General features: G+C 53.9%; 2 protein-coding genes across 6 annotated transcripts in view; both read right to left on the bottom strand.

Annotated features, from left to right (window-relative positions):
• Positions 1-7,638, bottom strand: part of OSBP2 (oxysterol binding protein 2) — a 93,498-nt gene extending 85,860 nt beyond the window's left edge. For 2 of the 5 annotated variants that reach the window (XR_009278904.1, XM_058851078.1), the window contains exon 1: positions 7,272-7,638. Coding sequence is in view for 4 of the 5 variants with exons in the window: in XM_058851078.1 (XP_058707061.1) it covers positions 7,272-7,537 (266 nt within the window). In the remaining variant the exon portion in view is untranslated. The remainder of the gene's footprint in view (positions 1-7,271) is intronic. The other 3 variants (XM_058851079.1, XM_058851080.1, XM_058851081.1) reach the window with 2 other exon arrangements.
• A 592-nt stretch (positions 7,639-8,230) lies between these two features.
• IQCD (IQ motif containing D) lies at positions 8,231-15,293 on the bottom strand (the record flags this gene model as incomplete). The annotated part of the gene is made up of 5 exons (XM_058851087.1): positions 14,483-15,293; positions 13,045-13,278; positions 10,780-10,851; positions 9,612-9,873; positions 8,231-8,277 (listed from the first exon to the last, which is right to left on the bottom strand). Coding segments are annotated over exons 1-5 (1,263 nt in total), but the record flags the coding sequence as incomplete, so codon positions are not given.
• Between the last annotated feature and the right edge of the window lie 4,553 nt (positions 15,294-19,846).

Raw genomic sequence — 19,846 nt, 5'->3', positions numbered from 1 at the left:
AGCCACAGTGTTTAGGTGTCTGTGCCAACCAACCAGCCTGCAGCAGGAAGATCTTACTCACAACAGCAGTACACAACCAGCAGGCCCCCAAGGACAACATTTTCCTACTCTGTTTCTTATAAAGTTCCTAGAAGAAACCTGCTCTAGCTATTAATAACAGATTAAGAATCACTGCTTTGTGTTAAAGAAGGAGAAAGGCACTGACTCCCACTTCACCATATTTACCCCCACATGCATTGCAGAAGCTGCTTTAAACAGCCACGTGTGCCCAGACAGTGCTCTCATCCAGAAAGATTTGGAGAATTAAGACTATTTTTAGGAAGTGAAGCACCTCCCCCTGTGTCACTGCAGGGACATACATCTATCCGGTCGTGATTCAAAGCAGAAATAGCCTTGAAGAGTTAGATAAAATTTTTTTAAAAGCCAGGAAATTGGTTACTAACACAGCTTGGTGTGAAAAGAAGGGCAGGGAAAACAGAGGTGACAATGGGTTTGGCCACAGTCAACAGTGCTGGCACAGCAGCAGCTCCATCAGTGGCCGTGTCACAATGTGACCTGTGAGCAGCTCCAGCCCCACAGCGATGCTCACAGCGAGGAGCAGCATCACCTGCAGACAGCACAAGCCAGGTACAAAACAGCACTGCCAGGAGCCCTGGCTTGCAGAGGGGGAAACGAATCCCAAGTGCCTGGAAGGGGACCAAAGAGGAGATTTGCTCCATTTGTTCCGCGTTCATCGCAGAGCTCCACTGACACGCAGTCCCACGCTTCCCATCTGCGTGTTTCATTCCAGCGTTGATCCGTTCGCAGCCCAAGGCTCAGCACCGGCCCTGCACACACGGCTGTGAGTCAGCAGCACTGCCCCAGCACCACACACACATCCAGCTCTGTTTTCCTCCAGCTTCAGCTCTGCCTGCCCAGCCCACAGCCACGGGAATATTATGTCATTAATTATTAAACAAGCTTTTTGATCGAAACCAAACAAAGGCTGATGCAAAGTGCAGAAAGATCCCTGCCACGGTGCTGTAGGAACTGCTACAATAATTGAACAGTATAATGAGGACCTGAAGGGATATTTAACACCTCCAGATAGCCCAGGCTTGGAAGCACTATCTTATTTAGGAATAAATCTCCAGGATGCTGCCTGCCCTCCTGACAGAAGGCTGGGACAACTCACATTTCAAGGTGACAACCTGAGCTATTGGCCATCAGCTGAACAGACCTACAGGGAGCAGCGGGCTCTGATATCACTGATAACACTTCAGGCACCTAAAATTACCAGGCTGAGTTACCCAGCTACAACAATTGATACACAAGCACAAACTACAGAGAAGCTCAGTAGTCTGACCTGCTCCAGGATAACTCAACCTACAGATAATGAATGTCATCATCGTTCAGAGGTGAGTTCAGAGCATATTGCACTGATTGGAAACTCCTTTTCAGGGGAAAATGAGGCAGGATACAAGAGATACTGCATGGAAAAGCACAGCAGGTTCCTCAAATACTCCTGACAAGAAGGATCAGTTCCTTCCCCAGTGACTCACTGTGGGTACAGAGGATGACAGGCCATACAAGCACCAACTTAAACCTGTAATTGGAGCAAGCCAAGTCAGAGCTGAATACGTATCTCCCTGGAAAAAGACAGGCAGGGGAGCTGCAGGAAGAGGCAGGTGATGCCAGTCACCTCTGCAGGCAAAGGACAGCCACCCTGTTTCTGGAGCAACACGATAGCAGACGGACCAAGGGCTTGGCAAGGGTTTTCCAGGGGTGAACACAGCCATGGATGTCCTGGAGCAGGAGCCAGTCCACACCAACCTCTGCTCCTAAAGGTCAGCACAGCCCCTGCTGTCCCACTCCAGCAGAGCTGAGCGAGCTCCAGCACCATGCAGGAGAAATGCAGGGCTGGACAGTGACACCCTGCCCTTGCCTGGGACAGCAAAGCAGAACTGCACCAGTGTGTGCTCCAGCAATGGAAGCTGGACCAGGGGACACCAGAAAGGAGTAACAGGCACCTCACTGAGGTAAGGACCCAGCCCACAAACACCCTCCATACCTGCAAACAGCTCCAGGAGAAAAAAACTGCCGTGTGAGCTACCTGAGGGATCCCCACGGGACCAACATGGAGACAGCAGCACAAGCTGCTGTGCTTCCACACAAATCCAGACTGCTCCACCCCCTCCAAGTTTAGTTCTGCCCAAGACAAACCAGTTACTTCTTCTACAATTACATCACGTTAAGTATTTGGCCAGTATGGAATCATGGAATGGTTTGGGTGGGAAGGGATCTTAAAGGTTCCACTCCTCTGCCATGGACAGGGACCTTTCACAAGACGAGGCTGCTCCAAGCACTTGGCCTGGAACACTTGCAGGGATGGGATGAGGGATGATATCAATCCCATCTAGGCAAATGAAGATGATATGGATAGAAATAAAGCAGAAGGATGGCTCATGGCTCTTGTCACAGTTTGCAACCAGCAAACAGAACCAGGCAACAGCTGCAAATCCCCTCACCCAGCACTAATAACCAAGCCATGATGGGAACATCCTTAAGGATAAGATCCATGCCTCACGCCCTCCTGCAGAGTCAGCAGCAGTTGCTGTTTGGACTCAAGTGAGCCCGGCCTCCTCCACAGCACTAAACTGGGAGCAGAGCAATCCAGCCTGGAACCAGCAGCCCAAAGAGCATCATTCCCCCCACCCCACAGCACCTCCCAAGTGTCATGTGGACATGCAGTGTCCCCACGGAGCAGTGGCAGCACCGTGTCCCCAGGGACAAAGCAGAGCAGAGAGCTGCCTCCAGAATGGGCAAATAACAAGGAGCAACAGCAAAGCACCATATGGATCCAGAGAGTGCCATGGGAAAACAAGCTGACTGGGAACACCAATTATTCATCACTGTTTAAAAACAAGTAGCTCCAAGTCACCAGGAGCTGCAGAGCTGCCCTGGAAACCTGCACACTCCAGCACCCAAAGGGAGACAAACACTCCAGACCTTGTCTGCAGAGGGACAGGATGTCACAAAAATCATTCCAAGAGAGCATGCTGCCTCATTCTACTATGTAAAAACTAAATGTAAGGAAAAGTTTTCCCTTCCAAGGCTGGTCCAACACTGGAAGAGGGGCCTGGAGAGGCTCTGCAAGCTCATACCTTGGAGATTTCAGGGACTGGAGCACAAGTGTGATGAGGAACAGCTGAGGGACCTGGAGGGGCTCAGCAGGGATCTTCTGGCTCTGCACAATTCCCTGACAGGAGGGGGCAGCTCGGGAGGCTCAGGCTCTGCTCCCAGGGAACAGGGACAGAATGAGTGGGAACAGTTGTGCCAGGGAAGGTTCAGGTTGGTTACTGGGAAAATTTCTTCCTGGAAAGGGTGGTCAGGTGGCACAGCTACCCAGGGCAGTGCTGGAGTCCCCATCCCCTGGAGGGATTGAACAGCTGTGTGGATGTGGCACTCAGGGACATGGGGCAGTGATGGGGGAACAGTTGGATCAGAGACTCCCAGAGGTCCCTCCTGGCTCCCTCAATCCCCCTACATCTCTGCCATCAGCAGTGGTTTTCAAGCTCCTTCCTGAATTCCCTTCCTCAGCTTTCAGTGGAGTCTCAGCACAAGAAACAAAAAAAAACCTCTGGATTGCACTCAAGCCTTGATGATGCCAACCAAGAGTTAACTGCTGGATAAACAGAGCTGGTGAAGAATGCTGCTCTGTGAAACATAGCTTTTCCAGGGAAATGAGCTGCAGGATGACCCAGACAAGACAGCTAAAGTGCCCCAGGCACCCATCACTGCTCTGAGAGGGGAGTTAATGCTGCTTGATGGAGAAACCTTTCCCTTCCCAACAATGACATGGTTTTCCCCTCTCTATTTGTCATTGCTTTCATTATTACACCCCGTGCCCACACAAAGCACTGCTGAAGGCTCTCCAGACACTCAACCTACAGGTACCCAGCTCCAGCCCATCCCACAGAGGAGCCAACACATCCCAGAGCTCTTACAAAGGTCAAGGAGCTGCTGGGAAAACACAACACTCTTGGAGCATCCATGGTCACATGAGCCAACGCCAACCTTCGATGAATTAATACTCACCTGAAGATCTTCTCTAATCTCCTTGAAAACACTTATCTGTTCAAGGTGATTAGACTCTCCCATACAGAGCTGCTAATTATAGACAATGATAAATCTGAGTGGCAGCCTGCAAGAGGAGTTCAGAGAGAGAGTTTGGATCATTAGCAAGTCAAGCAGACTAGTCCTGAATCCCCAAACTGCCTTCCCACGCTGGCATCACTGAATCAGCCAAAAAACTTGGTCAAAAACAACCTAGGAGGAACAATCAAGGGCAAGTAAAATGGTCCAAACGTATTGCTGTGGATTTAGGAACTTCGTAAACCCACACACCTCACTCCAGAGGAGGGTACTGCACAGCAGCTCCTCAAGAATTCCTCAGCAGTTGTTATTTTTTACAGGTTCAGAGCAGGGAATACAAAGCAAAGGCACGTGAAGTTTCCCTGGCAGCAAGACTTGATGTCTTCATCGATGCAGCAAAGCTACAGGAGGCTTTAAATGCTCCATTTGGGAAAAATGCTGTAATTAGAAGCTTTAATTCAGCAAACTGTCCCTGTGAAACCAATTGGGTAGCAAACAGGCGTCGCTCTTGGCTGCTGAAGCAAACCCCTCAGAACAGCTCCAAAGGATGGCACAGCACCCACCCACGCAGCAGCAGCACCAGGGACACCAAGGGGACACCCGGGATTCCAGCAGCTCAACTCTGCAAACCAAAATCCTCCCAGGCAACGTGACAGGCTGGGGTTTAAAGCTAAAGAGCGAGCGGCAGGAAATCCAAATGGAACAAAAAGCTTCTACCTGGAACAAAATTAATCCACGCAAGGAGGCGGCTTGGGCACCAAGGGGCAGCTTTCCCAGTCTAGATAATTTTAGCAGACAAGCAAAATGAAGTTTCTACAAAGCTACTCCTGAGCAGCCACAGCTAAATCAGGTAGGCTGTGCAGCTACAAAGATGACAACACAAGGAGCGTGCAGCAGTTCACCTGCAAGGGCAGGAAAGGAGACTTCTGGGGTGGATCTGCTGAGCTGGGATGAGCACAAAGAGCCAGCAGAAAGCAAGACCCGTGACTCTCAGAATGCCAGAGACCTCTATAGAATATATATACAGGTAGACAAATACAGATATATGCCCTTTATCAGTGAACAGGCAGCAGCCTGACACCTGCCTGGCTCCTGTCATGGAGCTAGAATTTGTATCAAAACAGAACTGCCAGTTTTTACCCCAGACTGTCTCCCAGGAGCCCTCCCAGATGAGCAATTCAAGCTGACACAGCCACTATTTCAGAGCGCTGGTTTTGAAGAGTATCATGGAGGCTTTTCTCCACTTAAGAAAGACTTCACCACGTGTTCTGCACTGTATTTTTGTACTTCTGACTCACAACCAAATTAACTCAGTTGTCATCAAGCCCAGCGATGAAAAGAAGCACAAAACCCTCCAGCATCCCTTTTCCCAAGCAGCTGCTGAAGGTCTGCCCTGCCTGAAAGCTCCACGAAGTTTCACCTCCTTCAAATGCTGCTCAGAATCATTTCCTTGGGTGTTTCTATTTCTAAAACAGATCAAATGGTCTTAAAATAAGCTTGGTTGCTCCCATCTAAAATAATTGTTGAAGAAAACCACTTGTTCACTCATGACAGACTTGGCATCAACACATAAAAATAATATCCTGACATGGTTACAAGTGGGGTGTTAAACTCCAACAGTTTTTTTGAGCAGAGTTAATGCATTCCAGAAAGGATTACAGTAAATTAGCTGAATTACTCAGAGGTAACTACTTTTTTTTGGGGGGAGGTTGTTTGGCTTAAGTTCTTCCAGGGTTTTCAACAACTCCAAGCAGATAAACACATCATTGACCTGCACTGTTACCTGCTGTGGTCCGACCCCAGGACCCAGGTCTCTCTTAGAGCTACAAGAGTTTATATTCACATCTGACAGGGAGCTGGAGCTCTGCAATCTGCTTCAGGCTACGTGTCAGCAGCTGGAGCTGAGAGGAAATCAGCTGATGAACTTTATGTCAGGAGGAAAAACAGCTTTGGCATAACCTTCACAGAGAATTCCTGTCTCAGGGGGTTTGGCACTTTAAAGAATTATTATTTTATAAAGTTCAACCATCTCTAATATTCAGGATTGTTTCCGTGTCCTGAAGTACGGCCAACATCTGCTGCACAACACTGAGGGTGACAGAGCACTTGTATGCCAAGTGACAAGAATAAACTTGATCCAAATCACAGAATCCCTGAATGGTCTGGGTGGGAAGGGACCTTAAAGCTCCTCTCGTTCCACCCCCCTGCCATAGACAGGGACACCTTCCTGGAGGATAAAAACACCAACATCCACGTTTGTATTTTCACCACTCAAGTGAGACAAGCAGCACAAGAGAAGCTACAAAGATGACACCGCTTTGGATTCAGCCTCACAGCCTCGGGGTGTCTGGCACGCTCCTCGCCGTGCCCACAGCCCGTCTGCACAAACCCACCGCGTCAGACAGCGCAGGGCGCCAGGCACGGCTCGGAATCACTGCTGGAGCTTCCTTCTGTCCCCCAGGAGCGCAGCCCCCAGCCCGGGCACGGCTCGGAATCACTGCTGAAGCTTCCTTCTGTCCCCCGGGAGCGCAGCCCCCAGCCCGGGCACGGCTCGGAATCACTGCTGGAGCTTCCTTCCATCCCCCGGGAGCGCAGCCCCCAGCCCGGGCACGGCTCGGAATCACTGCTGGAGCTTCCTTCCATCCCCCGGGAGCGCAGCCCCCAGCCCGGGCTGACTTCCCGAGCACAACATTCCCAGCACAACGTCCCAGGCCATCCTTGCACCGCCGCCGCAGCGCCCGCAGCCACTGGCACTGCTGGGGGAAGGATTCCCAGGATCTGGCAGGGTACGGCAGCAGCAGGAACAGGTTACATAGCTAAGGGAGGAGGGTTTGGGGTGTTTGCCTGGAAGGTTGTGATTTGGGCAGTTGTAGCAGCCGGAGCTGCTGCAGCAGGAGCGGAGGGATGGAGAGAGAGAAGGATGGGAGATCCAGGGCGTTCCATCATCCCGGGGCCCCGCTGCCCCACACCGGACCCCGATGCGGCTCTGCAGGATCAAAACCCGAGTTTGACTTTAAAAGATAAAAAAAAAAACCCAAACTAAGCAATACGAGGCGATTTTCGCTGTGCAACAGGGAAGCTCCCGCGGTGCGTTCCCCCCTCCCAGCGGCCCCTGCCCGGCACTCTGGCCCCGGTACCTGTAGTAGCTGAGCAGTCCATTGCTGAGCACGAACCAGCGACGCTGGTAGCCCTTCAGGTAGTTGGTCCACTTGAAGAGCCACCCCTTGTAGGTGTCGGAGCCCGGGGGGGCGGCAGGCGGCCCCCCAGCCGGGCCCCCGCCGCCGCGGCCGCCCGGCTCGGCGCTCATGGCCGGCAGCTCGTGGCAGGCCAGGCAGGGGACGGCGCTGAGGAGTGAGACCAGCCCGCGGGTGCCGCCGCCGCAGAGTGCGGCTGCCTTCCCCATAGACCCCGCGGGGCCCGGCCGAGGCTCCGCCGCTCCCGGGGCGGCCCCGGCCCGTCCGCACCGACCGGGGGCGGCGCCGCCGCCACGTGACCGCCACGGGGAGGGGAGGGGAGGGGAGGGTGTGAGGGGAGGAGAGGGAGAGGGAGAAGGGGAGGGTGTGAGCGGAGGGGGAAGGGGGAGGACAGGGAAAGGGAGAGGGGAGAGGAAAAGGGAGAGGAGAGGAGAGGGAAAGGGAGACGAGAGGAGAGGGAAAGGGAGACGAGAGGGAGGGGAGAGGAGAGAGAGGGGGTGAGGGCGAGAATGAGGGCGAGGATGAGGGCGAGGGTGAGGGCGAGGGCGGCGCGCGCCCCCCGGCGGCGGGGCGGGAACAGCGCGCACCGCCCCCCCCCCTCACCCCTCCCCCGCCATTTTGACCCCCCGCCGCCATTTCGTGCCGGGGGGCTGGGGCGGGGGAGGAGGTTGAAAACTGTTCCATGTAAATCTTTCCGTAAAAAATCCTCCAGGGTGCCGCCTGCCTTGCTTGGAAGCTACTGTCCAGCTCACCTGCTCCCTCCAAAAGCACACGGGCCTGGATTTTGTGCCTGAGGAGGTACCTGTCCACAGGGCAGTGTGGAGGCCTGTGGCAGGTGCTGCCGAGCCAGGTATCCGCATGTCTGCTGAGGGTTCTTCCCTTTCCCCATTCCCCTTTTTCTTCCCAGCCTTTTTTTCCCTTCCTTGTACCCTCTTCCCTTTTCTCTTCCCTCTCCTCTTCCTTCTTCGTTCTTTATCATCTCCCCTTCATTCCCATCCCCATCATAGATCATGTCTCACTCATCTGCTTGATCCATTCTGATCCCTCTGATCCCATTATCCTCACCCATCACCTTCCCACACTGTCCCAGCCGTGCCAGGGGCTCAGGAGGCTCCGCCAGCCCTGGGAATTCTTCATAGAGGGCACGGGGCTCCAGGCATCGGCATTCAGGCTAGGCAGCTCCAAGGGTGAAGGGTGCTCCATGTGCTGCTCTGGGCTGAGGTCCTGCCCCTCTGGAGCTGGGTGAGCAATTCCTCCCTGGAGAGTCCTTCAGCCAGGGGCACTAGGGACACTGAGACAGCCTGTGGGGCCACTTCTGGGTCTGCAACAGCCTGAGAGTGCTTTGGACTCCAAAGGCTGCTTTTCAAAGAGTCATGGAATTGGTTGGGATGGGAGGGACCTTCAGGTCCATCCCAGTTCCACTCCCTGCCATGGGCACAGACACCTTCCAATATCCCAGGTTGCTTCAAACCCTATCCCTGGCCTTGGATGCTTCTGGGATCCAGGGGCAGCCACAGCTTCTCTGAGCACCCTGTGCTAGGGCCTCACCACCCTTAAAGGGAACAATTCCTTCCCAATATCCCATCTAACCCTGCCCTCTGGCAGTGGGAAGCCATTCCCCCTAGTCCCAAGTCCCTCTTCCATCCTCCTGGAGGCCCTTCAGGCACTGGAAGGGGCTTTAAGTTCTCAGTGGAGGCTGCTGGTGTTTGGGAACTCAAGCCTATCTGGGCGGAGAATGTCATTGATGTAACTACACCCCAAACTATCCACATGGGTACCAACTTCTCAAAGTCTCATGGATCCCAGTATCTCTTGTGGGTGCTAAGAAGGGAACACATCTTCCTTGGCCATGTGTGAGAAGAGAGGGGCCTTACCAGTGCCACTGCTCTCTCCTGGGAAGGGAGGCTGCAAGGAAGGGCCCTAAAGTCAGGAGTGGGCTGTCATGTCCACACAAGCAGGACATGACAGGATATGGTGAAATGGCCTCAAGTTGTGCCAGGGGATGTTTATATTAAATATGAACAAAACTTTTTTTCATGGAAAGAGTCCTAAAGCCCTGGGACAGACGGCCAAGGAAAGTGGCAGAGTCACCATCCCTGGAAGTGCTCATAAAGCATGTGGATGTGGAACTTGAGGGTTAATGGTGAAAATGCTGGAACTGGCTTGGCTTGATGATCTTAAAAGTCTTCTTCAACCCCAACAATTCAATGCTTTTACCTGGAAGAGCTCAGACACAGCAGCTTTGCCAGGGAGAGAAAAGGGATTTGGGGTTTTATTTCTTGCCCTTGCCCTTGCCCTTGCCTTTCTTCAGTATTGCCTTGTAGATGGACCGCACCAAGAAGCCTTTCCAGAAGGCCTGGATGCAGGTGGCAGCATCATTCCTCCTGGCCTCTTCCCGTGCAGCTTCCTCCTCCTTCTCCTTAAGCATCCTGCGCTCCTCCTCAATCGCAGTGTATTCCTGGAGCAGCAGTGCGTGTTTCTCCATCAGCAGGGACAACTGTTCCTTCTCCTCATTGTAGACAGCCTGGATCTCTTCATATGTGGTCTGACAGGACAGCAGGGATCAGGGACAGCCGGTCAGCAGCTCCTCCCCACATCCCCAGGTGAGGGTCCTGAAACCCATCCCAAAGCCATGGAACCTCAACTGGTTGGAGCCTTTCCAAAGGGATTCAAGAGGAAGGTGTGTACCCAGTACCCAGGGAATTTCATGAGATGCTGGGTCCCTTAATGCTCCCATAATGGAAGATTTGGAAAACCAGCAGTGTGGGGGTGGGTCTGCCTTGACAAATTCTGCCCCAAACATGGGGCTCCTGCCTCTCCACGGACAGGAAACCAAAATAATCCCATTATTAAACACCTGACAGGGGTATGATTCCATACAATTAGCAGCAGCTTTCAGGCCCCTCCCTGCATTTTGCTCTGTAAGGAAACCAGCCGCTTTTATCCAACCCCATAAATACTGCAAGAACAGGAAAGACATCAGGGCCTTCCCAGAGGCAAGTTTTGGGGGTGCTAATGTGACCCTCAGCCTGTCATGGCTCAGCTGGGAGCAGGCTTTTTGGTTTCTTAACACCCAGCACACATCTCCCAAGGCTTCAGCATGAACAAGAGCAGGATTTGGATACCAGGTAGGGCCATAATAATTGAGGATTGGAGCAAAACTGAAAAGCCTCTTTCCTGGTATCAGGTGGACATCCCAGACAGAACATGGTAACCCATTTGCCCCCAGATACTGTGGGATTTAGGGGTGGATGTAACTTTTCCTAAAGCCTAAGCAGCTGAGGAGTCCTGGACACACAGGCAGGACAAGGATCCCTTTCCTGTAGTTCACCTGGATGCAGAACTGCCTCTCACTTCCACAGCCTCCTGGGTAACAGCCATGTGTTCCTTTGGACAGGAATGTACCTGAGCAAATCACCTCATAGGAGAGCAAAGCACTTAAAGCTAATACCTGTTTTTCTGACATTTCTATGTCATATTTCTGGACCCATTCGTGAATTTCCCTCTCTGCTTTGCACTTTTCCTGAAACACAAAACAAGATCAGATCCTTGCAGACATCTGAGGCCTGGTAAGAAGGATCCTGGGTGAGAAAACAGGGAAACTTTGAGCCACAGCATCATTATATCTGAGTATTCCACCTCCTCCCTGTGACAAGCTTCCCTCAGCTGACACGTGTGTGGTTTGCCCTAATTTGAGGATTGTCCTGGGACATTCCCAAAGGGCTTTATTTGGTTTACAGCATGGAGCTGGGGGGCTGAACAGCACCTGGAAGTTGCTTTCTGCAGAAGGAAATGAACGTGTCTGTTGGAATGTGGCAAGTCATCAACAAATTGAGGCAACCAGCCTGAAACTGAAGCAAGAGAGAACTGCAAAACATGAATGTGGGACAGAAAGTACTCAGAAGATGGTGCCTTTTAAAATATAGATATCTTTCAGGCTGTAAAACAGTTTAGCAGTGGCTGTACTGCTGTAGAAGCTGGGGCAGTTTACCCCCAGCTCTGGATGTGTGCTCTGTGGAATCATTCCTGCTCCATTTCCTATGTGGCACTGCCCCAGGATGTCCCAAGGGCTCCCAGGCCATCACGAGGTACCACCTGAGCTATTTAGACCACAGGTACAACTTGTACTTGCTGAGGAAAGGAGGTCTCTGTGGTCAGTAAATGCATCTGCCACGGTGTTGGAATGAGCTGAGCTCTCCACAAGCAGCCCTGCTGTGGCAGGAACTGCAGCAGGAACTACCTGACACAGCCACTCTGCCAAAAATTTTGGGGGTTGTACTGCAGCTCTGACTTGGGTTTGACATTTTGTCAGTGCCCAGCCCTTCATGCTGTGCCACCCGGTGCAGCAGTGACAGATGCCCCATCACCACGTGGGCCTCCTGCCCGTGGGAGGCTGTGCTGGTTTGGAGAGAATACCCAGGATGAGCAAAACAAGAAGGAAAATTCCCTTTTTCCAGTTCCTGATTCTCTGTGTCACCAGTGTGTTCTGCTCAGGGCAGAGCTGTTGATACAGGGACCTGAGCCTGTCTGCTGGCCCCATTCCTCCTCCTTCTCAGCCCTAGGGACAAGGACTTTGGGGTGCTGGTGCGTGAGGGCTGGACCCGCCCCAACCCCAAACCCCCCCTGCCCTGGGCTGAGCCCCAGCGTGGGCAGTGGCTGGGGGGGGATTCTGCCCCTCTGCCCCACTCAGGTGAGACCCCACCTGCAGAGCTGCCCCCGCCCTGGGGCCTGCACAGGAGGGACCTGGAGCTGCTGGAGCCAGTCCAGAGGAGGCCACGGAGCTGTTCCAAGGGCTGGAGCCAGGCTGGGAGAGCTGGGGGTGCTCACCTGGAGAGGAGAAGCTCCAGGGACACCTCAGAGCCCCTTCCAGGGCCTAAAGGGGCTCCAGGAGAGCTGGAGAGGGACTGGGGACAAGGGATGGAGGGACAGGACACAGGGAATGGCTCCCACTGCCAGAGGGCAGGGATAGATGGGATATTGGGCAGGAATTGTTCCCTGGGAGTGCAGTGAGGCCCTGGCACAGGGAGCCCAGAGCAGCTGTGGAGCCCTGGATCCCTGGCAGTGTCCAAGGCCAGGCTGGACACTGGGGCTTGCAGCACCCTGGGGTAGTGGAAGGTGTCCCTGCCCGTGGCAGGGGGTGGGACTGGATGGGCTTTAAGGTCCCTTCCCACCCAAACTATTCTGGGATGATTTTATGAAATCACATTTTGCCCTCATTCAGCCCAGCCTGACTCCTTGTCTTGTCTTCTCTGCCAGGCTGGGCAAAGCAGGACTTGCTGAGCCCTCAGCATCAGCCCCATTCCCCCTTGGACACTAAATCAGCTCTAAAAGATGCCTTCTACCAAGCCAATATTGTTTGTTCTGCTCTCCCAACAGCAGATCCCTGGTTTCTCACTATCCCACACCTGTCCTGCTCCAGCCTTGTTGCCCTGAGCTCTGCCCAGTGTCACAGCACAGTGTGAAGGTGTTCCCAGAGCCGAGGCAGCTGGCAGGAGCAGGACCTGTGACAGGCTGTGTCCCTGCTGTCGCTGCAGGGCTGCTTTCCACTGGAATCAGCAGAGCATGAGGACAGGGCGGGTGTGCTCTGACAAACACCATGTGCATCCTGCCAGGAATGAGCAGGGACCAAGGAACTCCTTGCAGCAGGCAGCAGCCAGAGCTGACAGCTCTGCAAACAGGCTTAAACCTCCTGTCCCAGAGCTCTCCTCCCCTTTACCTTCATGAGAACCAGCTCTGAGGCTCGATGCTCCAGCACCAGTGCACTGAACTGTACTTCCAGGTGCTGAATGTCCTGCTTCAGCCTGGCACACCTGTCCTGCGAGGCTTTCTCATCCTCTTTTTGCTGCTTTTTTCCTTCCTTCATGATCTGCTGGATCTCAGCCTTGCAGTCCTTGGCCAGAGCTTCCATGCTGGTTTTGAGGTTTTCAATCGTTTTGTCCTTCCTGTTAACCTAGACCAGAAAACAAGAGGAATGCCTTTGGGAAATGCCCCTGAGGCATAAGGTGGGCAGGAGAAGAAAAACATTGCAAAGGTGGAGGAGATCCAAGAAGGGGCCCTCAGGGGCTGGCTCAGGTAGCACCGAGGACCTGGCACTGCCAGCTGAGGGAGGAGTTAAATTTACACAGGAGCTTTGGAAATCTTCCCCTGGCTCCTCTGGGAACCTGTTAGTAAAGGCACAAAGGAGGACAAAGTGAACAACATCCCAAGCCTCACTGTCACTGCCACCTGAGGATCAGCCAAAACAGATTCCCTGGAGTAGCCCCGTGGCTCCCTCAAGGGCTGGATCAGGCTCAGAGTGACTGCCTGGGGGACCCAGCTCAGAGAGGAAAATCCCCAGCTGGGATCAGTGAAACAGATTTATTCACCATGTCCTGGACAAGCTGCCAAATTGTACATAAAGATCTCAATTCCCAGAACTCCAAGGAGCAGAGGAAAAGGGGAAAGCAGGCCCTTGGTTCTGCCAGCAGTGAGTGCAGGTCAAAACCTTCTCATCCAACTCCTCTTGCGGGGAGTAGAAAGAGAATCACAGGTAGAAAACAAAGGATTGTTGTCAGGAGCTCTGGGCTTGGCACACAGACTGGGAAAGTGGCTGGGAAGAGCCCAGTCAATTATCTGCACCGCAGCTGCAGATAAAATTAAAGATTCATGTAATTTGTATAATCACTGATTAATCACAAATACTCCGAGGCAGCTGTTAAGAGTCAGGAGTCACAGAAATGTTGGTTTTAAGCAAGAGTGAAGACAGAGCAGATATTAAAAATGGATTTTAATCAGAGCAATCTCTCCCTGCAATGATTTTTCATTCTTTCAGCAGCAGGGAATGAAGCAGCTGGCACTGTCACCCTGCCAGGATACCACCACAGCAGTTTGTGCCTGTCCTGCCATTCCTCTGGAATTCAGGGACTTAAGTTGTTTAAGTTGGCTGCTGACAACAGGTTCAAAACATGTCAAATTCGAGTTAAAAAAAAATCAAGCATGCAATAAGCATTTTTCATTATATTTTACAATAAAAATATTATTTTTAAGTTTGAGATCTGATTTAGAAGGAATTTCTGGGAACTTGCTCTTTAGGAGCTGCAGTAAAGGGATAAGGTTTATAGATACCAAGGTTTTTCCAACACTTGGTTGGAAAACACATTCACACAAGATCATACCTCCTCATCTCGAGTCTGTATGACTGCTGCCAGCTCTTCCCGTAGAGCTGAGATCGTTTCCATGTTTTTCTCAACCTGGAGGGAAATGCGTTTCATGAATTTAATCTTTTCCTCCTCTTCATCAGGACTGGTCAGGAGCCTCTCAAGCGTGAAATCCCGGAATTCCATAAAGGCTTTGATAAACACATCAGCTGGTGACTCTTTCACTGGAACTTTGTATTTCAGACCATGGTAAAGCAAGGGGTTGGCCAGAAAGAGCCTCAGGATGTTTCTCAGGGAGCATTTCAGGCATTGCTCCACAGCTCTCACAGTCTCCTCATCTCCAGGGCTGGCAAGCAGGTCCTGTACTGTCACTGAAAGCTTCTGATGCTCCAAAAGGCTGCTCATGATCTCAGGTCCCAACATCCTAGCATACCTCTCCAGGGATCCAATAATCCGTGAGATCAACCTGGTGATCTCCAGCTTGACAATGGTCTCATCCAAGACAGTTAGGATTCTTTCTGTCTCCGTGCTATCAGGCTTTAACTGGCGTGGATCTAATGCCTTCATGACACCTGATGGGATCCCTGCCTTCCCTGAAGTTGCCATGCCCTTCACCAAGGTGCTTTGCAAGGATTCTTGGAATGCAGCTGGATCCCCTGTTGCCATGGATTCAGTTAAACACCAGTGATCTGGGTGGTTTGAGGTCTAGAAAGGACACAGCAGCACTTACACAAGGTGAGACTCTGGAAAAAAATTGAGGTCCCTCTGCTAATCTCCCTTCTTGGATTTTCTCTCTAAAAGGAAAACATGGTGACAGCATTAGAGAGACAATGTGATTTGGGAAAACATGAGAGTGTGAGATTACCCCGGAGTTCTCTCTGAGTCTGGGCAGGGGGTCAGGACATGGGGTTGTGGATCAGAGCTGGTCTCTGTCCCAGAGCAGCTGTCAAACACCCATGGGAAGGTGAGGGATGGATTCCTGGCTTTGAAGGGTGGTGGGAAGAAAGCTTCCAGCAGCTTCTGAGTAGCAGTGAGGTAAAGCAGCACAAGCTGCAGCTCTGCAGTCCCCAAAAGGGTGTGGAGAGGGGCTTGGAGAGCCCTGGGACCACCCTGGAGGGAATGGGAGGGTTTTCTGCAATGGGAAACCTCTACCCTTCCAGGCCTGTCCCTGTCAGAGGAAATGGGAGAGGGGATGTGGCAGGACTGGCAGGGACAGAGGCAAGAGGAGGAGAGAGGAAGGGGATGGGGACAGCATTAGCGGGGAGACCGACAGGGAGTGAAGGGTCCCCTCAGTGTGGGTTTGGGACAGCAGGAGGACCCAGGGACTGGGGAACAGCCAGAGGTCGGGAATGGGGGTGATTCCCGGTGGGGAAGACACCCGTGTGAGGGGCGGGTGGCTCGGGGGCCGGTGCGGGAGGATCCGGGGGGTCTGTGGGACCCGCGGCCCTGAGACATCCCGGGCGGGGACGGGGTGTCTCAGGACTCGGTTACTGGGGGATGCTGGTTCCAGACGGCCTCTACCCCTTGCAGCGTACTCAGTTCCAATTCCGGTCCCGATCCCGATCCCGGTCCCGGTCCCGGTCCCGATCCCGGTCCCGGTCCCGGTCCCCGTCCCGGTCCCGATCCCGCCGTCTGGCGTCTCCCGTTGCCAGGCGACCGGAGGCCGTTTACGGGTGGTGTGCTGGCCCCGCCTCCATCTATTGATTGACATCTCCGCTGTCCAATGAGGAGTCCCGCTGCGGCGTCCGGCAGGCGTCGGGTCTGTCATGGAGCCCGCGGGGCTGCGAGGGGTGAGGGATGAGGGTGTGGGAGTGGGTGTGAGGGGTGAGGGGTGAGGGTGTGGGTGTGAGGGGTGAGGGTGTGGGGGGTGAGGGGTGAGGGTGTGGGAGTGGGTGTGAGGGGTGAGGGTGTGGGTGTGAGGGGTGAGGGTGTGGGAGTGGGTGTGAGGGGTGAGGGTGTGGGTGTGAGGGGTGAGGGTGTGGGTGTGAGGGGTGAGGGTGTGGGGGGGTGACGGGTGAGGGTGTAGGAGTGGGTGTGGGGGTGAGGGTGTGGGGGGTGAGGGGTGAGGGTGAAGGTGTGGGTGTGAGGGGTGAGGTTGTGGGGGGTGAGGGGTGAGGGTGAAGGAGTGGGTGTGGGGGTGAGGGTGTGGGGGGTGAGGGTGAAGGTGTGGGTGTGAGGGGTGAGGTTGTGGGGGGTGAGGGGTGAGGGTGAAGGAGTGGGTGTGGGGGTGAGGGTGTGAGGGGTGAGGGTGAAGGTGTGGATGTGAGGGGTGAGGTTGTGGGTGTGAGGGGTGAGGGGTGAGGGTGTGAGGGTGTGGGTGTGAGGGGTGAGGGTGAAGGTGAAGGTGAAGGTGAGGGAGAAGAGGCGTCTCGTGCCCTCTGGGCTGCCCAGATCTGTATTCCTGAGAGCACAAGTAACCCAAAGGGTAGACTTTATCTCCCCGAGGTCATGTCTGCCAGGTGGGGGTCAGCCCAGTGGATGTCCAGGAGCCCCGAGGGGGCTGTTTTGAAACATCAGAACAAAATAGAGTTCCCCTAAGCTGCACTGGCTTTATGGGGCCATAAAAATGATAAAGAACCTCTGCTGATGAAGATGCTGATGTTGTACAGGCTGACTGTAAAGAACATGCCGGCCCTTGAACCCTGCACTGTAGCTGTGCCCTCACCCTCTGCCCAAGCAGTGACATGGATGCCCTCGGGTAAGGAGGATCTGGTTTCCAGCAGGAAACATGGCAAAATGCTGAATTCCAGGCCGTGCTCACAGTGATGCTCTGTCCCTCACAGGAGCTGGCACAGCACAGTGGTGGAGTGGCCATGTTCTCATGGGCAGCCTTGTCCTGGGTCCCAGTCTTACCTGGCCTGAGCAGCTCTTTTATTTCTGTGCAGGGAGTGACCAAGTCCATGAACAAATCTGTAGTGCCCACTGCTCACCCATTCCCAACTGCTTCCCTACACAGAGCAAATAAGGGGCTGGTGGTGGGAGATGTAGTGAGACCACCAGGGCTGGGCTTTCTGGTGTGGCACTGGTGAGGATGGATGAGGGGACACTTGGCCTTCCTGCCTGCCCGGGCATATCTGGTACCATCTCCAGCACCCCCATGTCATTTTCCTCCAGGCTCATTACCTGGAGCAGTGACCTCCATGCGGGTTCCCTCCTGCCCTGAGTGGCTCAGGCAAGGGACTGACTTGAATCAAGAACGGGATTGAGTGTGACAGTGAGTCTGGGTTTGGGTCCACCCCAAGCTGGGACATACCCAGCCCACCGTGGGAAGAAGGGGCAGCTGGAACTGCAAGTATGGGCTAGGCTGTCCCGTAGCCTCCAGGGAAAGCATCAGGCTCTAATTTGGCAACTGGGATCACACTGGATCTAAACCCAGAAGATTCGTGCTTTCCTGGCTGCACTATGGTTGAGAGCACAGCAGAGCTGTGATTTGAGGCTGCAGAGGGGTGTGCTGTCAGTTGGATGTGTCCTCATGGAACTCATCACAACAGAGAACAGCCCCTGAGACATGCAGAGCTGCTACTTTTCTTGACAAGGACACCAGAAGGGATCCTTGACCCCCCTGAAGGGTTGCCACGTGGGCTCCAGATATTTTGGAATTTAATCCATCATGAAAAGAGTGTCTTTCCAAAGTTGAGGAGTTTCTTGATTGCTTTGTTTGAAATGTGCCGCTGCTCTCCAAGAAGTGCAGACTTGGACTTCCTGACAGCCGTGATCTGGAGATGGCATCAGCTGGCCAGTGACTGTCACCAGAGTCCCCTGTGTCCTGGTGTGCACAGCCTGCTTGAGGGGACAGCAAGTCCTTGTGACATCCAGGGAGAGAGGAAGGATAAGGGGTGGAGTCGTGGGTCACATCCAAACCTCCTCTAAAGTAGGGAAGACTGTGGATCACTGCTGCTCTCTCCTGGATCTGGGTAATTACAGACATCTTGCAGGAGGAGATGCAGGTGATGACACATGTCCAGAGCAGCCCTGACTCGTCCTGCAGCTCCACACACTGCTCCAGGCCAGCAGCAGCTCTTCAGCCAGGAAGAAAACCGGGTCACTTTGGGAGCTGGATGAAACATCACCAAATCTGCGTCAATCCCACCTCATTCCAGGATGTAGAGAAGCCTCAGATCTATGCTCAAACAATTCTCTGCACCCAAACCCACCAGACTGCATCACTGCCTGAGCCAGAGGTGCCCAAGAATCCAAATTATGTGTGGCATGTCTGAGCAGGGAAGGGAAGGCCGGGAGCCCCTGGTACAGCCTGGGCTCACTGTCCCCCACAGTTTGAGTCCAGCTGTGTTCCAACAGCAGGACTCTGTGACCTGCAGGCCAGAGACTTCCCTGGCCCCCGCTGGCTTCAGCCACAACCCAAACCCCTCTCCAGATGCTGAATCCTGCTCCTCTGCAGCAAAGGGATGCACAGCTAGAGCGTGGAAGCTGGATCTAGCTTGGATAACCATGATCCACCCCAGCCTGGTTTGCCCAAATAATTTTCCTGCTCCTGCTACCACTGACCCCTGCGTGGGACCTGGGAAGGGACATCAAGGAGGGGGATGATTTCAACTGATGGTGAAACAGCAGAAGCACTCAATGAAGCCTTGATGCAGGCAGCAGCACCCCAGCCTGTCACTGCAGGGAGAGTCAGCTCCTGCCACGGTCGTTTGGCTCTAGCCTTACCTTGTGCTCTGCTGGGAACATGGAGCTCTGGCAACACACCAAGCCCTGGAGGACTCCACAGGGCCAACTGATCCCTGACCACATCCCTCCTGCAGCTTTGGCTGCTGTTCCCTCATTCCCATGTCATGCTGTAAGTGGGATGATGGCATCCTTATCCTGAACAGGTGGGAAGGAGTTTGCACTTCCCTGGCCCCCAGAGCTTGTCAGGAAGGCCCAGGCAGGGCACAGAGAAACCAGGGAGTCGCTGCAGAGTTTGCTGAAGGAATGAGTCTAGTGGGGTTGATGTAAGCTCTGAGCTAAAGCGCCCAGTGGGGAAAACAGGAGGGCTGGAGGTGCTGGGCTGGCTCTGAGAGCACCAGGCTGGAGCTGGGTGGCAGGAGCAGGAGTGCAGAGGGACACAGCCAGCTGTGGCACAGGAAAATGTCCCTGGGGCTGTTAGGGCACTGAGACCACAGTGTGTGAGTTTGGTCCTAATCTGTCTGCTGAGGCCGAACCTCAAATCCTGTGTCCAGCTCTGGGTCCCTCCTGACAAGAGAGACCTGGAGGGGCTGCAGCGTGTCCAGGGCAGGGAACGGAGCTGGGGAAGGGGCTGGAGCCCCAGGAGCAGCTGAGGGAGCTGGGAAAGGGGCTCAGCCTGGAGAAAAGGAGGCTCAGGGGGCCCTTCTGGCTCTGCACAACTCCCTGCCAGGAGGGGACAGCCGGGGAGGGTCGGGC

Source organism: Poecile atricapillus, chromosome 16 (assembly GCF_030490865.1).
Source record: "Poecile atricapillus isolate bPoeAtr1 chromosome 16, bPoeAtr1.hap1, whole genome shotgun sequence".
NCBI lineage: Eukaryota > Metazoa > Chordata > Aves > Passeriformes > Paridae > Poecile > Poecile atricapillus.
This window is presented reverse-complemented; position numbering and strand designations above follow the sequence as displayed.